The 18816-nt window shown below is 41.8% G+C and overlaps 1 protein-coding gene across 1 annotated transcript; it reads left to right on the plus strand.

The window, feature by feature from the left end:
- The first annotated feature begins 11592 nt into the window (after positions 1-11592).
- LOC124004314 (60S ribosomal protein L22) lies at positions 11593-17471 on the plus strand. Its single transcript, XM_046313131.1, has 4 exons — positions 11593-11663; positions 13787-13903; positions 16274-16398; positions 17287-17471. The coding sequence occupies exons 1-4, from the start codon at positions 11652-11654 to the stop codon at positions 17429-17431; spliced, it is 399 nt and encodes a 132-aa protein (XP_046169087.1). The 5' UTR covers positions 11593-11651; the 3' UTR covers positions 17432-17471.
- Positions 17472-18816: the final 1345 nt, after the last annotated feature.

Raw genomic sequence — 18816 nt, forward strand, 5'->3', positions numbered from 1 at the left:
AGCCACCTTCTTTTCATTTTCCTGTCAGATAACTTCCACTTTCTTCATGTCACTTTTGAGGGTTTTCACTTCTCCAAAGATAAAGTCAACAAATGGCCTCAATTTTAATCGTTATCTCCCTAAACATGACCTCCAAACCATTTGCCCTTTCATCCATGTTTGCTGTCAAAAGCATTACAATATTGTTTTGCATGTCAAGAAGTGACAGACCCTCTTGGCCTCTCATGTTTTCCCCTTGGGGCTTGACTGGAGTGCCGGGGGTGTTGTAAGGTAAAGGCCTGAGCTGGGGACTGAAGGGGCGCAAGTTGTGAGCATTGTTGTCCTTGCTCACCACATTTTCATCACCCATTGCAGTATTTCCCCCCAGTTACATTCTGAAGAGGAGTACCCAAAATCATACTATCTTTTGTGGTTAGTTGTCCATCTGACGATCTCTCCATTTATTCCCTTTTGGTTCTGGTCGTGGCAGTTTCCATGGACGTTCGACAAGCTAGTTTTTGAGCTAGCTAAACTTATCAGGCTATCTAGTATCGTCGCAAACTTAGTTTTAAAGGTGAATAACTTGCAGAAAGTAATCAATTACTTTGCTAAATAAACTAAACCATATTCATGAGGTTTAATGACCGTAGAATGAATCCAATTGTCATAATTGGGTATGGAAATCCAATAATTCCTCCAGCTACCAAAACAAATGATCTACACTGACCGCCATCTTTTCCGCGCCCTCGGCTGAAAAAGTTCTAAATTAGTTGATTATTCAGGCGAAGGGTACTGCCATGGGATCCCCTATGGCTCATAACTATGCTAATGTGTATGTGGGTTACATGGAGAAACAGTCCATTCTCAATCTTCGAGAAGGTTTCTTGCCTACCATTATTATTTGGAAACGTTACATTGATATTTATTTTCTATGGAGGGGTGATGCAAAACAGCTCAAGGCATTCCATGCTTTTCTTAACTCTTGTTCTGAGCACCTGAGATTTACTATGCAATCTGACACATCAGTTTCCTTGATCTTCTGATTTTGTGTGAGGATAATGTTCTATACACTGATCTTTACACGAAACCCACTGATCGTAACAGTTTGTTGAGTGCTGGGAGCTGTCACCCGCTCTCCAATGAAAACGTTTGCCCTACAGCCAATTCTGTCGAATCAAAACAATTTGCAAAAAAAAATCAGATGTCAACAGAAATATGGCTGAGAAGCAAAGAACACTCAGGGGGGGGGGGGGGGCACAAAAATGGTCAGATTAATACTGCCATTAAGAAAATCCCAAATAAAGCGACACATGATCTCTTTCAAGGACAGTCTCGCAAAAATAAGCATTCTTGCATTCTTACTGCCCGCTATTCAAAGTGCTCTGAACAAGTTGTGGGAATCGTTCACAAACATTGGCACATTCTAAAATCCGATGACAGTATCGGTAATGTATTTTCGGGCACTACCTTGGTCGTATTCTCGCGGGGCAGACGTCTCAGAGATCAATTGGTAAAATCTGATTTCCCACTCCAAAATACCCTGCACAACGTCTATTTGCTCCTCTACCTGATTGTTACGCACGCCTCTATGAAGAGGGAACGTAACACCCTGCTACAACTAAACTCTCCGTGAAGAGAAAAAAGGTATGGACTGTAGGTGCAAGTAAAAATGACAACAGGCAGAATGTGGTACCGTTTACAAGGACTTAATTCATTTACACAGTAATATGGGGAAAAGGGGCTGGACGGAACCAAAGCAAAGAAAGTAAATCTCAAAGCCCCCCCTCTCCTATCTTACCTGCCTACCCACTACTTACCTAATTTAGCACCACCTGGTGCCCTAACCAAAATACAGGGGGTGGTCCGCCCAGGTCTTACCTAGTGTGCCTAGACAGCGAATATGCTACGGGTATACGTATGCCCGCGCACCTCTCCCTAGGTGCCATCCCCTTCCCCCCTGGGAACAAATGAAACAAAATATTAAACAATTTCACAAACAAACTAAGGACATCAAATAAGCTCTATCTGAGCAACAACGCACAAAACATACAAACTCTCAGCAATGAACTCCTAGCAAAATCTCCCTAGCAAAATCTCCCTAGCAAAATCTCCCTAGCAAAATCTCCCTAGCAAAATCTCCCTAGCAAAATCTCTGCAATGACCTCCCAGCAAATCTCTCCCTCCTGAACAGAACACTGGCATTTATATAGCTTCAGATGAATGGGTAATTGGAGACAGCTGCGTCTTGACGAGGGGGCGGGGTCAGCTCTCCACTTAGCCATGGAGTCGACCAATCAGCTGCTTGAGGGATTTCAGGAAGCCATTTCCTGAAATAAACACATGCAAATACACAAACTACAACACATAAACTGGGGAACGTAACACGGATGGAAACTGCAAGTGTAATGGCTGCGCTTAATGCAATGGCACTTACACATGTGGATCCTTCAAAACACCCCCAAACAGAGAAACAAATCCCAATTAAAGGTGTTATCACGTGCTCCACTAAGGCAGTTATTTATCTTATAACTTGTCCTTGTGGTAAAAATTACGTGGGTAAAACGAAGCACGAATTAAAAGTACGAATCTCAGAGTATCGTAGCATTATGTGCAAAAACTTGACGTACCCAGATGCGGCCCACTTTTTGGAGCGAACCACTCGATTTCGTCCCTACGTTATATGTAAGTCGCTCTGGATAAGAGCGTCTGCTAAATGACTTAAATGTAACTGTAAATATTGGCATCGAACACTTCACAATTTATGGTTAAAATGAGAGGCTGTCTGGATCTTTCATTTAAACACCCTTTCTGCCTTCGGTCTCAACGTAGACCTTGGTCTGAAGTCATTTTTGTGATTTTGCTATTCATTGAAAATGTTTGTAGGACTATGTAGCCACATTATATCTATGATCCTGTGCTATCCATTTATGTTTCTTATATGTTCTATTTACATCTGTAAATTAACAAATGATTTCAAGCCACACACATACATGATTACAGACACCTGTGTGTGTCCTTTGACACTATATAAACTAGTGACCCGCAGTGTTAGTCATTATACCTTGATGAAGACAGCTTGTCTGTTGAAACGTTGGTTATTCAATTATTGCTTCTGAGCGCCTAGTGTGAGGCTCTCCTTTTCACGGATTTATTAAATACCGTCGTATAGGCCCCTAAACTACTCACTCAATGGATTGCATTTCCCCTCGGACACGATCTTGTGGCTGTCTCGTGAGATGGATGTGATTTTGATGCGCAGGCAGTCCTCCGATTGACTTATGTGAAAGCCGGTCCTGTCCTGAGTCTATATTGCGTTCATAAAGGAAAATGAGGACTCGCAAGTGTAAGTCTTTACGAACATTGTTAGCACGTGAAATGCAAGTGTCTTAATTGGCTGTATTCCTCTGAGCATGCCACGCAAAACACATCCCTGATTTTAGCTCGATGTCTGGAATTCAATCGGCTCAGTTTGAATTACGGCCGCATCCAGCAAGGGTATCGTTTTCTTAACAAGGGATGAGAATTCTCCATCTGGGCGGACTAAGAGAAGCATGTACACACGCAATGATATCCTTAGGCATGCTGTAGTCTTCAAATCTGGTGAAGTTGTTCCTCAACTGCTTGATGAATCCCTCCATGCTGCGACCTGGTCCCTCGTTTCTTCAGTGTGCTGAAGTGTAGTAGCCTTCCAGATGACAAGTACAAATCGAACAACTCAAGTTTCCTAAGAATGGCCTTAAGTTGTTTCACCATGTCCACGACTGTTTAAGATTTTTCTTGTAACTGGAGATTTAACGCGTTTAAGTGGCAATGTCAGTAAAAAAAAACTGCAACATTTTCATTGCAAATAAGATGCACTGGCTTGGCATGGGTAAGAAATGGTAAGGTGAACACATGTCTCTGTACATTCTTCCTTGAAACTATGACTTTCATTATCCACCTTTCTTTTTGATACGTTTGAGTAACATTTTCTCTGGCTATCAAGCCTATTGTTCTGAACGAATGTTGACTTTAAAAAAAGGTAGTGTAGCCCAGTGTCGTTCAGGGCAGGTGGGGCATTAATGTCACAAAAGTTTTCAAACAATGTAACAAATATATATTAAGTTAATAAAGCTGCGTACAAACGTGGTCTCCTTTGATTTCTTAAGGCAGCTTCAAAATGCAGGTGTTTCAGCCTAGCTCAGTGTTTTCTGTGGTGGGGCAAGCCAGCAGAAAATACAGGACATTGCGCCATGATTGGCTCAGTGTTCTGCCACTCATGGAGACACTACGTCACCACCAAGTAATATAATAATAATAATAATAATAAGGATAGAGCTCTAAAACTATAGTCCCTTGTACTTCCATAGAGTTGCATTAGAAGTTCCCATCAAGAAGAATCAAGGTCAATGGCCACAAATGTCAAATCAAGTTATGTCTACAGTAGCTTTGATTGGCCATTGAAAGTCTTAACTAGTAGTCATCATGAATCAAGTCGACAATGCCAAATCCTTTTTAATCCTTATATGAAGAGAAAATATAGATAAATCGTATTAGTGCTCGTCGGCCATTGGAGATCGAATATTCAACAATGAGTGGTTTGGAAGGAAGCGATGGCTAACTGCAAGCATTGCAAAGCAATCATTAGCCTGCTATTCAGTGGCGTGGCTGTGTGGTCCCAAATCTAAGATTAAGGGTCTATTTTCCTAGTTTTTAAAGTTATAAACATTAAACATTGGCCATGCTGTCAATGAAGCATGATTTGTGCTGTGCTCAAAACAACTCAGAACTGCAAAATTGGACTTTGGTGAGTTCAAGACAATTGGGAATTTGGGGAAAATGAGCTACAACTGGGGAAAATAGGTTTAACTTTCATCCAACTTGGAATTGGGAACTTGGGCCTCTTTCTAGTGCTACGACCTGAAATCACTTATGTCATCATGATTCACCCCTCCCCCGAGTTCCCAGTTGTCTTGAAAGCACCATAAATCAAGACTTTGAGCACAGAGTGAGCACAGCACAACAAGGTGAGTCCAAATATGTCTTGTATGCTGCTACATAAGTGATGTAATATGCCAGGGAGATATGTATAATGTAGCTAAGAAAATAATACTAAGAAAATAATACTAAGTATGTTGTGTTGTATGCTCTTAGTAGCCCATGTACCTGCCCCACCCTAATAATTTGGTCTATTTCACCTCTTAATTTAGCCTACTGTTCTGACTTGGTGGTGCACATGTAGCCTATAACCTGTTTTTGAAAAATGTAGTCATCGAATATTGTAAGGGTTTTCATTGTGTGCTTATATTCCCCCTTCATTTATCCTGCAGTTCTGACTTGGTGTACAGGGAGAACACTGTAAGAACGGCCCATGTTCTGAAATCTGTCGCGGTACATTTCAGAATTGCTGAACAAAGTTATATTGACTACGTCCTTCCTAGCTCACTCATTAATGTCTTAATCGAAATTACGGATGGCCTTTTATCCAATTGTCGCCCCCTTATGCCATAGTTTGTACATCTCAATTGTCAGTGGAAATCACATTTGTTTAATTAAACAAGTCGACCATATCAGCATTTTTTTTAAAGTCAGTAAATGAGGCTGAATGAACTGTTTTGATGCCAGACAAGGCTCAGTTGATAGCCAGGTGTAGCAGTGGTAAAGTGCAATTAATGTATTGTTTAGTGTTGTGACTTTGCTGGCATGCATCCCACATTTTTGTATATATATTTTTTGGCCCCATCAATATTTACAGGCTAAAATCGCCACTATTGTAGGCTACAGTAGACCTGTTTTCCCCCACCAATCAATGCACAGAGAAATATACATAAATAATAATTGAATTGATACATGGTGATTTTTTTTGAGTGTAATCAGATATTCAACATTTTGGTCATTTTCTAGTGTAGGCCAATTAATTGTGCTAATTATGTTCTGGCTGACTGACTATTAGCTCAGAAAAAATTGGGCCCAAGGCCATTGTAGTACAGTGGCTTGCGAAAGTATTCACCCCCTTGGCATTTTTTCTATTTTGTTGCCTTACAACCTGGAATTAAAGTTGATTTGAAAAAACAAACATTTTATATAATTTGATTTACACAACATGCCTACCATTTTGAAGATACAAAATGTTTTATTGGGAAACAAACAAGAAACAAGACAAAAAAACAGAACTTGAGTGTGCATAACTATTCACTAATTGAATACTTTGTAGAGCCACCTTTTACAGTAATTACAGCTGCAAGTCTCTTGGGGTAGTTTAGTTTATTAATTCGACCATTACAAAAAAAAAGCCCACATAAAACTTGAAAAAGCCATATATGCACATGAATAAAATCATTGAGGATAACACACAAAGTCTGAGACTTATTTCCATTGTGGTCCTCTTGAGACAAGATGGCTAGACAAGATTGAACACAGTATGGCAGTGAAATAATAAAACAAAAACAGAAGAACATCGATCGTCATTCCAGTTACATTATAGGGGTTCTTCATATGGGCACAGAAGACATCAAACATTTTTACTTTATTTTTTAAAGCTGCCCAGAGAGGATGTTGTTTTTATGGGCAGAGGCAACTCATTCCATTCTGAGGCTCCAGTATACAAGAAAGTACCTTTCCCAGCGTTACTCCTAAACCTGTATAAGCACACATCAGCAACATCAGAAAGTAATCACTTAGATATCTGGGCACAGGTCCATAAATACTCCTGTAATCCAAACCTAGTCTAATCTGGGACATCCTAGCCTCAAACAGGCAGCCAGTTTAGTTCCTGAAAGCAGCTCCTGCCTATGTGACTATGTGGACTCCCCATCAATACTAGCCTAGAATAAGCTGATCAGGGTATCTGGAGCTTCCCCTTCATGTTTAGATAATCCCCCAAACCAGAAAGTACCAGCATAATCAAAATGGCATTGAATGAGGGCTGTAGCTAGCACTTTCATGGAGTCCTTATCAAGCAGCTTGGACTTTCTAGCCAAAGATTTAGTCCTGGCATTAACCTTCCCTAGCACCTTATTGGCCATGCTCACACCTCCCATGCTTCCATCAAGGATACATCCCAAGTAGCGAACAGAGGTTTTAATAGTCAGCACCTCACCCCCTAACTCCTCTGATTTCAGATGACCTACACAATTTAGGTCTGGGTCCAAAAATAATTGCTTCAGTTCTCCCTAAGTGCAGAGTTATCTCTAAGCCATTTGCTAATGTTAGTAAGCTCTGTGCTAAGTATGCTCTCCAACATAGTTTTACTTTTGTGAGACACCAGAAGTGTAGAGTCATCCGCATAAAGAAAAAGACAGCAAGAACAAGCATCTTTCATATCATTAATATACTATAAAAACAGCCCAAGCACGCTCCCCTGCGGAACGCCACAACTCACTGGTTTTGCCTGAGACAGTGAACCATTAATCTCTACTACTTGCTCCCTTCCTGATAATAGGACTTTACCCAGCCTAGAGGGATACTGCTTAACCCCCAGTGCTAGTTTGGAGATTAGGAGACAGTGGTTAACTGTATCAAAAGCCTTCTGTAGGTCAAGCAGGACCATTCCACACAGATTTCCCTCGTCAATCTCTTTCCTGATGAAGTCAGTCAAGTAAAGCAGACATGAATCAATGGAGTGTTTTTCCAAAACCCAACTAAAAATCATACATTAGACCCTGTTTGATAACATATTCATACATTTGCACATGTACAATTCTCTCCAGGATCTTTGATGTTACACCGGGGATAGATACAGGCCTATAATTACCAGGGTCAGACTTTATCCCCTTCTTATACAGGGGTATAAGGTGCCTTGTTCAAGAGAGATTAACGATATGCGTAAACCAAGGGCCAATTTGCTAAGCAGAATCTATAAGAAACCTTGCAGGAATATTATCCAGGCCTGTGGCATTTAAGCTCTGCCAGCATACTGACTATTTTGGCTGTTGCTACCTTTGCAAAAGAAAGAGTTTGGCTGAACCCCTAACTCTACATAATAGTTATTGACTTGGTTGCTTCCATACAAACCAGAACTGGTGGGCAGCTTGCTAACCAGCTTGCTGGCAACAGAAGTAAACAAAGAGTTGAATTCATTGGCAACCTCTGCTTTTTCATATACCATCTCCCCCTTGATGTTCAGTCCAATACTGTTTGTTTTTGGTAGTAGTACTACAGCCTAGTTCCTTAAATGATTTCCAAAGGTTTTTAGGGTCATTTTTGTTCTCAATTATTTTCACAGCAAAGTAACCCCTACAAACCTGACTCAGTTACACCAGCTCTGTCATGAGGAATGGGTGAAAATTCACCCAAATTATTGTGGGAAGCTTGTGGAAGGCTACTTGAAACGTTTGACTGTAAGTAAACTTCTGCCAGGAGAATGCTACCTGCCCAAATGCGTAGTGCCAACTGTAAAGTTTGGTGGAGGAATAATGGTCTGGGGCTGTTTTCATGGTTTGGACTAAGCCCCTTAGTTCCAGTGATGGGAAATCTTAACGCTACGGCATATGATGACATTCTAGAATATTCTGTGCTTTCAAGTACACTAACGCTTATAAGAAATCCCGCTACGCCCTCCAACGAACCATCAAACAGGCAAAGTGTCAATACAGGACTAAGATCAAATCCTACTACACCGGCTCTGATGCACGTCAGATGTGGCAGGGCTTGCAAACTATCACGGATTACAATGGGAAACCCAGCCACTAGCCGCCCAGTGACGTAAGCCTACCACACAAGCTAAATGCATTCTATGCTCGCTTTGAGGCAAGCAACGCTGAACCATGCGTGAGAGCACCAGCTTTTCCAGACGACTGTGTGATCACTCTCCGTAGCCAATGTAAGACCTTTAAACAGGTTATCATTTACAGACAGATTATCAGGACGCATGCGCTGGCCAGCTGACAAGTGTATTCATTGATTTTCAACCTCTGCCTGACCCAGTCTGTAATACCTACCTGTTTCAAGGAGACCACCATAGTCCCTATGCCCAAGAACGCCAAGGTAACCTGTCTAAATGACTATCGCCCCATAGCACTCACATCTGGAGCCATGAAATGCTTTGAAAGGCTGTTCATGGCTCACAACATAATCTCAGACACCTTGGAGCCACTCCAATTTGTTTACAGCCCCAACAGATGCACAGATGCAATCTCTATTGCACTCCACACTGCCCTTTCCCACCTGGACAAAAGGAACACCTATGTGAGAATGCTGTTCATTGACTACAGCTCAGCGTTCAACAGCATAGTGCCCTTGAAGCTCATCACTAAGCGAAGGTCCCTGGGACTGAACACCTCCCCCTGAAACTGGACCCTGGACTTCCTGACGGGCCGCACACTGGTGGTGAGGATAGACAACGACAAATCCGCAATGCTGACCCTCAACACGGGGGCCATTCAGGTGTGCATGCTTAGTCCCCTCCTGTACTCCCTGTTCACCTCACGACTGCATGGCCGCGCACAACTCCAACACCATCCATTAAGTTTTCAGATGACACAACAGTGATGGGCCTGATACAATCAAATCTAAATGTATTGTTCACATACACATTACATTTACATTACATTTAAGTCATTTAGCAGACGCTCTTATCCAGAGCGACTTACAAATTGGTGCATTCACCTTATGACATCCAGTGGGACAGTCACTTAACAATAGTGCATCTAAAACTTAGGGGGGGGGGGGGTGAGAGGGATTACTTATCCTATCCTAGGTATTCCTTAAAGAGGTGGGGTTTCAGGTGTCTCCGGAAGGTGGTGATTGACTCCGCTGTCCTGGCGTCGTGAGGGAGTTTGTTCCACCATTGGGGGGGCCAGGGCAGCGAACAGTTTTGACTGGGCTGAGCGGGAGCTGTACTTCCTCAGTGGTAGGGAGGCGAGCAGGCCAGAGGTGGATGAACGCAGTGCCCTTGTTTGGGTGTAGGGCCTGATCAGAGCCTGGAGGTACTGAGGTGCCGTTCCCCTCACAGCTCCGTAGGCAAGCACCATGGTCTTGTAGCGGATGCGAGCTTCAACTGGAAGCCAGTGGAGAGAACGGAGGAGCGGGGTGACGTGAGAGAACTTGGGAAGGTTGAACACCAGACGGGCTGCGGCGTTCTGGATGAGTTGAAGGGGTTTAATGGCACAGGCAGGGAGCCCAGCCAACAGCGAGTTGCAGTAATCCAGACGGGAGATGACAAGTGCCTGGATTAGGACCTGCGCCGCTTCCTGTGTGAGGCAGGGTCGTACTCTGCGGATGTTGTAGAGCATGAACCTACAGGAACGGGCCACCGCCTTGATGTTGGTTGAGAACGACAGGGTGTTGTCCAGGATCACGCCAAGGTTCTTGGCGCTCTGGGAGGAGGACACAATGGAGTTGTCAACCGTGATGGCGAGATCATGGAACGGGCAGTCCTTCCCCGGGAGGAAGAGCAGCTCCGTCTTGCCGAGGTTCAGCTTGAGGTGGTGATCCGTCATCCACACTGATATGTCTGCCAGACATGCAGAGATGCGATTCGCCACCTGGTCATCAGAAGGGGGAAAGGAGAAGATTAATTGTGTGTTGTCTGCATAGCAATGATAAGAGAGACCATGTGAGGTTATGACAGAGCCAAGTGACTTGGTGTATAGCGAGAATAGGAGAGGGCCAAGAACAGAGCCCTGGGGGACACCAGTGGTGAGAGCGCGTGGTGAGGAGACAGATTCTCGCCACGCCACCTGGTAGGAGCGACCTGTCAGGTAGGACGCAATCCAAGCGTTTAGCAGATGTTATTGCAGGTGTAGCGAAACTACGATGACTACGATGACTACTGACTATGATGAGAGAACCAATAGGGAGGTGGTCAGAGACCTGGCAGTGTGGTGCCAGGACATCAACCTCTCCCTCAATGGAGGAAATGGAGGGCTGAGCACAGGGCTGCTTCAACTTCGACAGGGCTGTGGCGGAGAGTAGTGAGCTTCAAGTTCCTTGGTGTCCACATCACTAAGGATCTATCATTGTCGAAACACACCAACACTGTTGTGAAGAAGGCACAACAACACATTTTCCCCTACAGGAGGCTGAAAAGCTTTGGCATGGGTCCTCAGATCCTCAATATTCTAGTTGCACCATTTGAGAGCAATTTTCTTTCTTTGACATTTTTTGGGGCCTTCCTTTGAGACAACATCTGGTATAAAGGTCCTGGTTGGCAGGACGCTTGGCACCAGTGATATAATGGGCTGTACGCACTACCCTCTGTAGTGGCTTGCGGCCAGAGTCAGAGCAGTTCCCATACCAGGCAGTGATGCAACCAATCAGGATGCTCTTGATGGTGCAGCTGTAGAACCTTTTGAGGACCCTAAATCAAAACAATTTAGTGAATACCTGTAGCCCGGAGCAATGTATTTAGAACTCTATAAGCATATGGCTCTGCTGTAGCCCACATATGCCCGTTGACTCTATAATAATTGTGGAGTAGTCCTACTCTCAAAATTGGGTTCCAAGATGATTTCAGTTGATCCATAGTTGAAGTGTAGAAAGACGATACAACTGCTTTGCCAAAATAATACTTTCAGCAGAAAAATAAATAAAATAAGAAAACTAAGTCAGAAACATCTCACTCAAACTGGGGCAAAGAATATCTCCTGGCCGAATCTATCCCCGATTCATGGATTTAATCTATTTATCTAGACCGGATATAGGGTTTTAATAAGCCCCGCCTCTTCCTTTCTGGACAAGAATCGTTGGCCAACATGGCTCCGATTGTGAGTACTCACGGTGAAATATGTTGTATAGCTAACTATAATATGTTTTTATTGTCTGTCGTTTATTGTACTTGATGTGCACGTAATAAATCCATATTGGACTGTGTTTCCGTGAGGCCAAATAAGTAAAGGAGTACCAATAAATGGCTTTGTTTACCAGTTGGGCCTGCACCCAATGAACCACGTTGTAGCAATTTAGTTTGCGTTACCTAGCTATTCGGCAACTGTATTTTAAACGTGAATCATCGGCACACCAGCTGGCAATGCACTAGATAGAAGTTGTCGTGCTAAATACAATCCGATTAATGTCACTTTTAAAATGAATACAAATAACGTTGGGCCCTGTTTCCCAAAAGCGTCAGTCAGCATGTGTCGGTTCGAATTTGGTTAGGCGAACCAGACGAGTGTGCTCGCATTTCGCTTGAAAAACGAGAAAGAACCGGCAATAGTACCATGTCCATATTGGACACGGTAGTCCGTAATACACGTCCTCAAAATAGTCTGAATTAATCTAAGGGTGCGTTCGTATAGTCACTCTGGCGATCTACTCCGATTTCAGAGCGCACTCGTCTGAGTGCCAGAGCGCAAAATAACTGAATAATTTACGAACGTGCAACACCCGTTGAATATGACCGGTGTCAGTAAATGTAGAATTAAAACGTGATTAAATTGTTGCCAGCAGTACAACTGGTCACCAAAGCTGTAGATAACGTAAACAGCCAAACCAGCTCTGCTAGGGCTGGTAAAATGGTCAGTGAGGTGTTCTCTCATTTGTGACTGGAAGTAACTAGCCAACTTTATACTTGACTGGCCAAATTTTGGCTGTGCACGACCACATGAAAGACGTTTTATTTAATTAGGCAAGTCAGTTAAGAACGAGTTCTTATTTACAATGGTGGACGAAGCTGAGCCAATTGTGCGCTGCTCTATGGGTCTCCAGATTGTCCTTTTGTGATACAGCCCGGGATCGAACCAGGTTCTGTAATGACACCTCTAGCACTGAGATGCAGTGCTAGAGTGCTACTGCTGCGCCACTTGGGAGTAGAACTTGCGGGAACACCAAAATGAACAGAAACGTTACAAAATATCATAATATATGCACAAACTGATGGGAATAATGCGTGGAGCTCAACGGTTCTAACGATATACTTAAGCATTTGGGAAACCGGGCCCTGGCCAGTTTGATAACACACACCAAGTTAGCGAGTTTTAAAAACAGATTATCCATTATATTATTGTCAAATGGCTGATAACAATGGAAATAAATGTTTTCAAAAATAGAAAGCAGTAAGGAGGCAAGATTAAGAGGGACAATTCTAGCCCATGAGAGTGCAGGTAGATGTGTACAACAGGCATGTAAAGTGTTTTTTTTTTTTTTTACCTAAAAGTTTCCAGAATGTCACCTGGCCTAATTTATATCAGTACATTCATAGAAACCTATGCATCACAAAACTTCTATTTGATCAAATAAGACCCACGTGGCTCAGTTTGGCGAACATGGCGCTTGCAACACCAGGGGGTGGTTTCGATTTCCACAGGGCACCAGCACAACAAAAATGATCCACTCAATACTGTTAAGTAAGTCTGCTAAATTATAAATTGTAAGATTTATTTTTTATAGTTGACCAAATTCAACACTGTCTCATTGACTTCCATACAAAAACTCCTAGCTTGGTGAGCGGGAAAAACCGACACCTGCTGGAGAATGATTTTGAGCCCAGTTATCCCTCTCGCTTTGCCTCTTCATGTTTTTAACAACCAAGCACCAAAGACAGTACAATATGCAGATTGGCAGAAATTGCTTCTGTAAATAAACATTTGTTCTTAACTGACTTGCCTAGTTAAATAAAGATAAAATAAATGTTTAAAAAAACACTGCTAGCACGTTAGATACTTAAATTAAACCGCCAGTGGTGTATTCATCATTCCAACTGTTTGGAATAAAAATATTTACTCCAAACAGAAATCGTTTTGCAACAAAAACAAGTTTCTATTGGACAAATTTGTGTAGGTCCCTCCCTGTTCCGTTTGGTTCTTAAATGGTAATCGATTTCCTTTGCATGACGAAATGTATTTATCAAGTCATTTGGAATAATGTTAGCCCCTCTGCAATGTCTTGACAGAAGAAGCAGGTCATCAAAAAGACCAAAACAGGTGGCAAGAAGAAGAAGCAGGTCCTGAAGTTCACATTGGACTGCACTCACCCAGTGGAGGATGGCATCATGGATGCTGCCAACTTTGTAAGTGGCCAAAGTTAGAGAAAATAACATGCAATATCCTAGGGCTGGGAATTGCCACGATGTTCACAATATGATATTATTGCGTTTCTCACTATTCTATATGTCTTGCGATTCGATACTATTATTGCAAGTGACGTTCCAAACATATTGCTCACTGTTGCAAAGAGATGAAAATGATTTTTGATCAGTCATGGAAATAAGTTCTGTAAACACGTTGGCTCCCCATTTTAAAAAGATGAAGAACAAGCCTTGAGATGAAAAATACCAGTGTTTTGTCACAGGCACAGCCGACTAGCACTAGCTAATGCTACCTACCCATGTGTTGGTCCCATGTTTCATGAGCATTATTCAACAGCAGTCAAGGTTGTTCTGGCTCTGAGGCCTATAATGTGCTAATGTATTAAGTGGACAATACGGAATGTTTTTTAATTTAAAGACTAATCAACACTTATTTTACAGGGGTGTGAGTTCGCTGATGCTCTATTGGCCTATATGTCCATTCAGAAAGTTTCCTAAAGTAGCCTATCTCTTTAATATGAATCAAATTCCAAGACTGGCACAGCCCTAATTGTAATGTTATTTTTGGTGTTGATGAGTTACTCCGGTGATGGGAGGTTAAACTGCATTAAGTAATTAGCCTAGGCACAGAGGCCTGCTAGCCAGCTGCACAGATGGGACACATTTGCAATGTGGTATTTATCTATGGGACACAATTCACTTGTTTGTAGCTATGTTTTTATCTATTTGTAGTGCTTTAGCCACTGAATTCTAGTAGTTTTTACTTGAAAGAATAAAACGTCCATCACAAAATGTGCCACTTGCACAATACAGCTAATTCCGCACCGCACTGCATCTCGCCTGGGTTGTACTCTCAGCGAACGGTGTGGGGCACTAGCATTCGTCATGGATGTGGGGGTTGTAAAACATGGATTTGGACCAATCCCCGACAACTCATATATCAAACTTTAGCTACTAAGCTCTACTTTGTAACTTTCTGTTTGTTTTGTCTCTGATAACATTTGAATGACAGTAGTGATGAAAAGCTTTACTTTATATTTCTGTCAAAATATGTCCGATGACTTGAAACACCCTCAGGACTTTCCCACACTTCTTGGAAATACAATGTTGCATCGGTCTTACTGTGGTATGTTTGGGAATACTCATCGCAAATATGAAAACAGATTTGGCAAGTTTCACAAATTGGGCAGTCCCACAGATCTGAATGTTCTTAGCACGGCACCTGCTTTACATTTGGGCTCATATCGTGTCAATATCATAAAGCACAGTATTGGGATTGTTAGACATGGGTAACAACTGCCACAATGATGTTTTCAAATTAGTTATCTATTTTGAGAAGCATATTATTAACATTTTGTGGGTAGAAAAATATATTTTGGGGTAGAATCCATTGTTGCGTCAACCTAACGCCATAATAATATTGCCGAAATGTAACTATTGATTGTATTATTTATTTTTTCACTACAATATCCTATTAAATGTCTATTACTAGAGAAGGGCCCTATTCTTTTGATGTAAACATTGCATGGCACAAATGATTCATAATCCAGATACTCCTAGTTTATGCACGTTATGCTGATACTGGCCTGTCTTCAATGTAGTAATACTACAATTGTAATGGGTAGTGGGGTATGATATTTTACAGTTGGTGTGTTACACCGCAGACAATTAGGATTCAGATTAGTGCTGAGCGATTAGGGGTTTTTGAGGTTGGTTTCGGTTGGATTACAAACAAATAATCACGTTTTTGGTTTCAATTATTTTTGTGGGTTGACTGCTGTAATAACACCATATCTGATGGTGGTGACTGCCCATTACTGGTTCACTTACTAATTTACTTTAATAAAATATTTGCTTTATGTTGTGACGTATCGGTAATTTGGACTAACAGATTGTTTGTTGGTCAGCTCGGGCCCAGGTTATTACAGTTGTGAAACGTGAATGCCATTTGTGGCTAGCATTAATGCAAGGTGACTCTACATCTGGGCCTTATTTAATGGGGGTCAGGGTTCAAATTATACATTGACTCTTGGCTAGCCCCGAAGTGTTCTGGGGGTGCCCGACGTATCCTGATAGTTGCAATGACACTTGTACTTGTCTTCTCTTACTTGCACTGATTTTGCTGTTAGCTGCTTTGGGGAACTTTTAGTTAGGTACGACAACCACATATAGTCCTACTAACTAAAGTTAAATGCGTTAACTAAATTCCTCTGAATTAGAGCGTCTACTAAATGTTTAACATGTACATTATATTGACGGAATATTTGCAGCTGTATGTAGCAGTCATTACAGCTAGTATCCATATTTGGGAGAAAGACTGTCCTAAAATACACCTTTGGTCTTGTTGGTTAGGAGCAATTCCTGCAGGAGCGCATCAAGGTCAACGGTAAAGCTGGGAACCTGGGTGGTGGTGTGGTGTCCATTGAGAGGAGCAAGAGCAAAATCGCTGTGAATTCTGAAGTGCCCTTCTCCAAAAGGTATGTTTAAATCTAGATTGGATTCATCTTTTGAAATGCCCTGCTTGCAATGTGATGTGCCGAGCAACATCACTTGCCATTTTATGTTGTTGTCTGATGGATGGACTTGGTTTGTCTCCACAGTTATGCATGTAAGGGTTATTGCATTTTCACCTGTTCAATTAGGAAGTTGGAGTTGTCTTTTTCTTTATGTGATGTTTTCCATGTTGCTTCCTGTTATGGGGTCATGGCACTGTTTTGTAATCGATGTTAGGCCTTTATTGTTTTTTTTTGTTTTGCCTGATGGACAGTCTGGAGCAAATCCATGTATAATTCATTATTTGAAGTGCTTTTAAAGTGATTAGCCTTTGAAATAAGGTCTGAGGCTCATAAAATACTAACATTAGGCGGATTGAGATGTACATGAATAGAAAAAGTTAAGAGACATGGATAGAACGCATGTTATTTTTGGACTTCAGTCAGTTTTATTTCCACAAGTGGAGATGCTGTGATCTGATCAATGTATCCAGCTGTGAACATGATTTTTGTCAGTTCTATAAAAAAAAATTCTTCCATGTCACCATGTATCCTCAGACATTCATTGACTCTTAAGCACCGTCTGAAGCTATATTTAACCCTATATGGCATGGGGGTCTCACATTGATGTTTCAATTGTGACGAGGGAGTCCTGATTTGTTATGGGGGTGCAAATTGTTTAGAAAATTGCAGATAGAAAAGTTAAACATGGAGTTGATTCAATGTTCTGCATGTCATTTTGTCCTAATTGCACTTTCTGATAAGTTCTCAAAATATAAATCTAACAAATGTACAGTACACCTTTGTCACAATGTAATTTTCAATGTGTTTTACATTTCTGACACTGCTGGTCTTTCCTCTCCTTTCTGACAGGTATTTGAAATATCTGACCAAGAAGTATCTGAAGAAGAACAACCTGAGGGACTGGCTGCGTGTGGTGGCCAACACCAAGGAGAGTTACGAACTGCGCTACTTCCAGATCAACCAGGATGAGGAGGAGGAGGAGGACGAAGATTAAATCCATGCCACTGTCTTTTGTCAATAAAATTTCAAAGGAACGAAAGCTTCTCACATGGTTTTATTTGCTGATTTGAGACTAAACCTGCACGTTTGAAAAGGTGTACCTACTCTTGCAGTGCGCTGGTTAGACTTGAACACCCATATTCTTTAGCATGCAAAAATGTTTGTGCTCTGTGTTTACATGGAGTTGTCTGGGGAAATATTGCAAGCAATAAATGTATTTGTTATACCAACAGCTTTCTACTTTGACAACACTCAAACTTGAAACTGACAGTTTTAGTTGTGTGTTTGTACATAAAAATAATGATTCCATTTATCAATTAATGCTTCAAATAGTAGTGTGTTGGCTGAAATTACTTCTTGAATCTGCTTTTAGATAAATGGTGGGCTCTAAAAATGACGCTTCCTTCATTTTATGTGGTCCAACCATAGTGTATGGGCAAAGATGGTTTAAATTCCGTTATCTAGAAACTCCAAAAACTCGGTTTCTTTCTTCAAAAGAAATCGCTGATCATGCATGCAGACGATGTCATGATGACGTTGGCTGGCTAGGCACATGCGCAGATACACGTCATTTGGTCTAATGGTCGTTTCGCAACGAATTGCGCATGTGCATCCGGTCAGTCACTCCGAAGAAAATGAAAACGTATCAGTCTATTTTATTTAACCTGGCAAGTATGTTAAGAATCAATTCTTATTTACAATGACGGCCTAAGCAAAAGGTTTCATGTGGGGAAGGGGGATTAAATAAAAAATATAGGACAAAACCCATCACGGCGAGAGACACCAAAACACTACATAAAAAAAGAGACGTGTAAGACAACAGCGTGGCAGCACAAAAGATGGTATAAACATTGGGCAAAGACCACAGCACAAAGGGCAAGAAGGTAGAGACAATACATCAACCACAATTTTCAGTAAGAGTGTCCATGATTAAGTCTTTGAATGAAGAGATGGAGATAAAACTCCAGTTAGATTGGTTTTTTTTTTGCAGCTCGTTCCAGTCACTAGCTGCAGCGAACTGGAAAGAGGAGCGACCCAGGTATGTGTGGCAGAAAGGGTGGAGGATGAGGGCTGCAGTAGGTATCAGGAAGGGGAGAGAGGCCTAAGAGGGTTTTATAAATAAGCATCAACCAGTGGGTCTTGTGACGTGTATACAGAGAAGACCACTTTACAGAGGAGTATAAGAGTGCAGTGATGTGTCCTATAAGGAGCATTGGTGGCAAATCTGATGGGCGAATGGCAAAGAACATCTAGCTGCACCCTTACCTGCCTGTCTATAAATGACGTATCCATAATCTATTAAGGGTAGGATGGTCATCTGACTCAGGTTTAGTTTGGCAGCTGGGGTGAAAGAGGAGCGATTACGATAGAGGAAACCAA

Source organism: Oncorhynchus gorbuscha, linkage group LG18 (genome assembly GCF_021184085.1).
Source record: "Oncorhynchus gorbuscha isolate QuinsamMale2020 ecotype Even-year linkage group LG18, OgorEven_v1.0, whole genome shotgun sequence".
NCBI classification, from domain to species: Eukaryota; Metazoa; Chordata; class Actinopteri; order Salmoniformes; family Salmonidae; genus Oncorhynchus; species Oncorhynchus gorbuscha.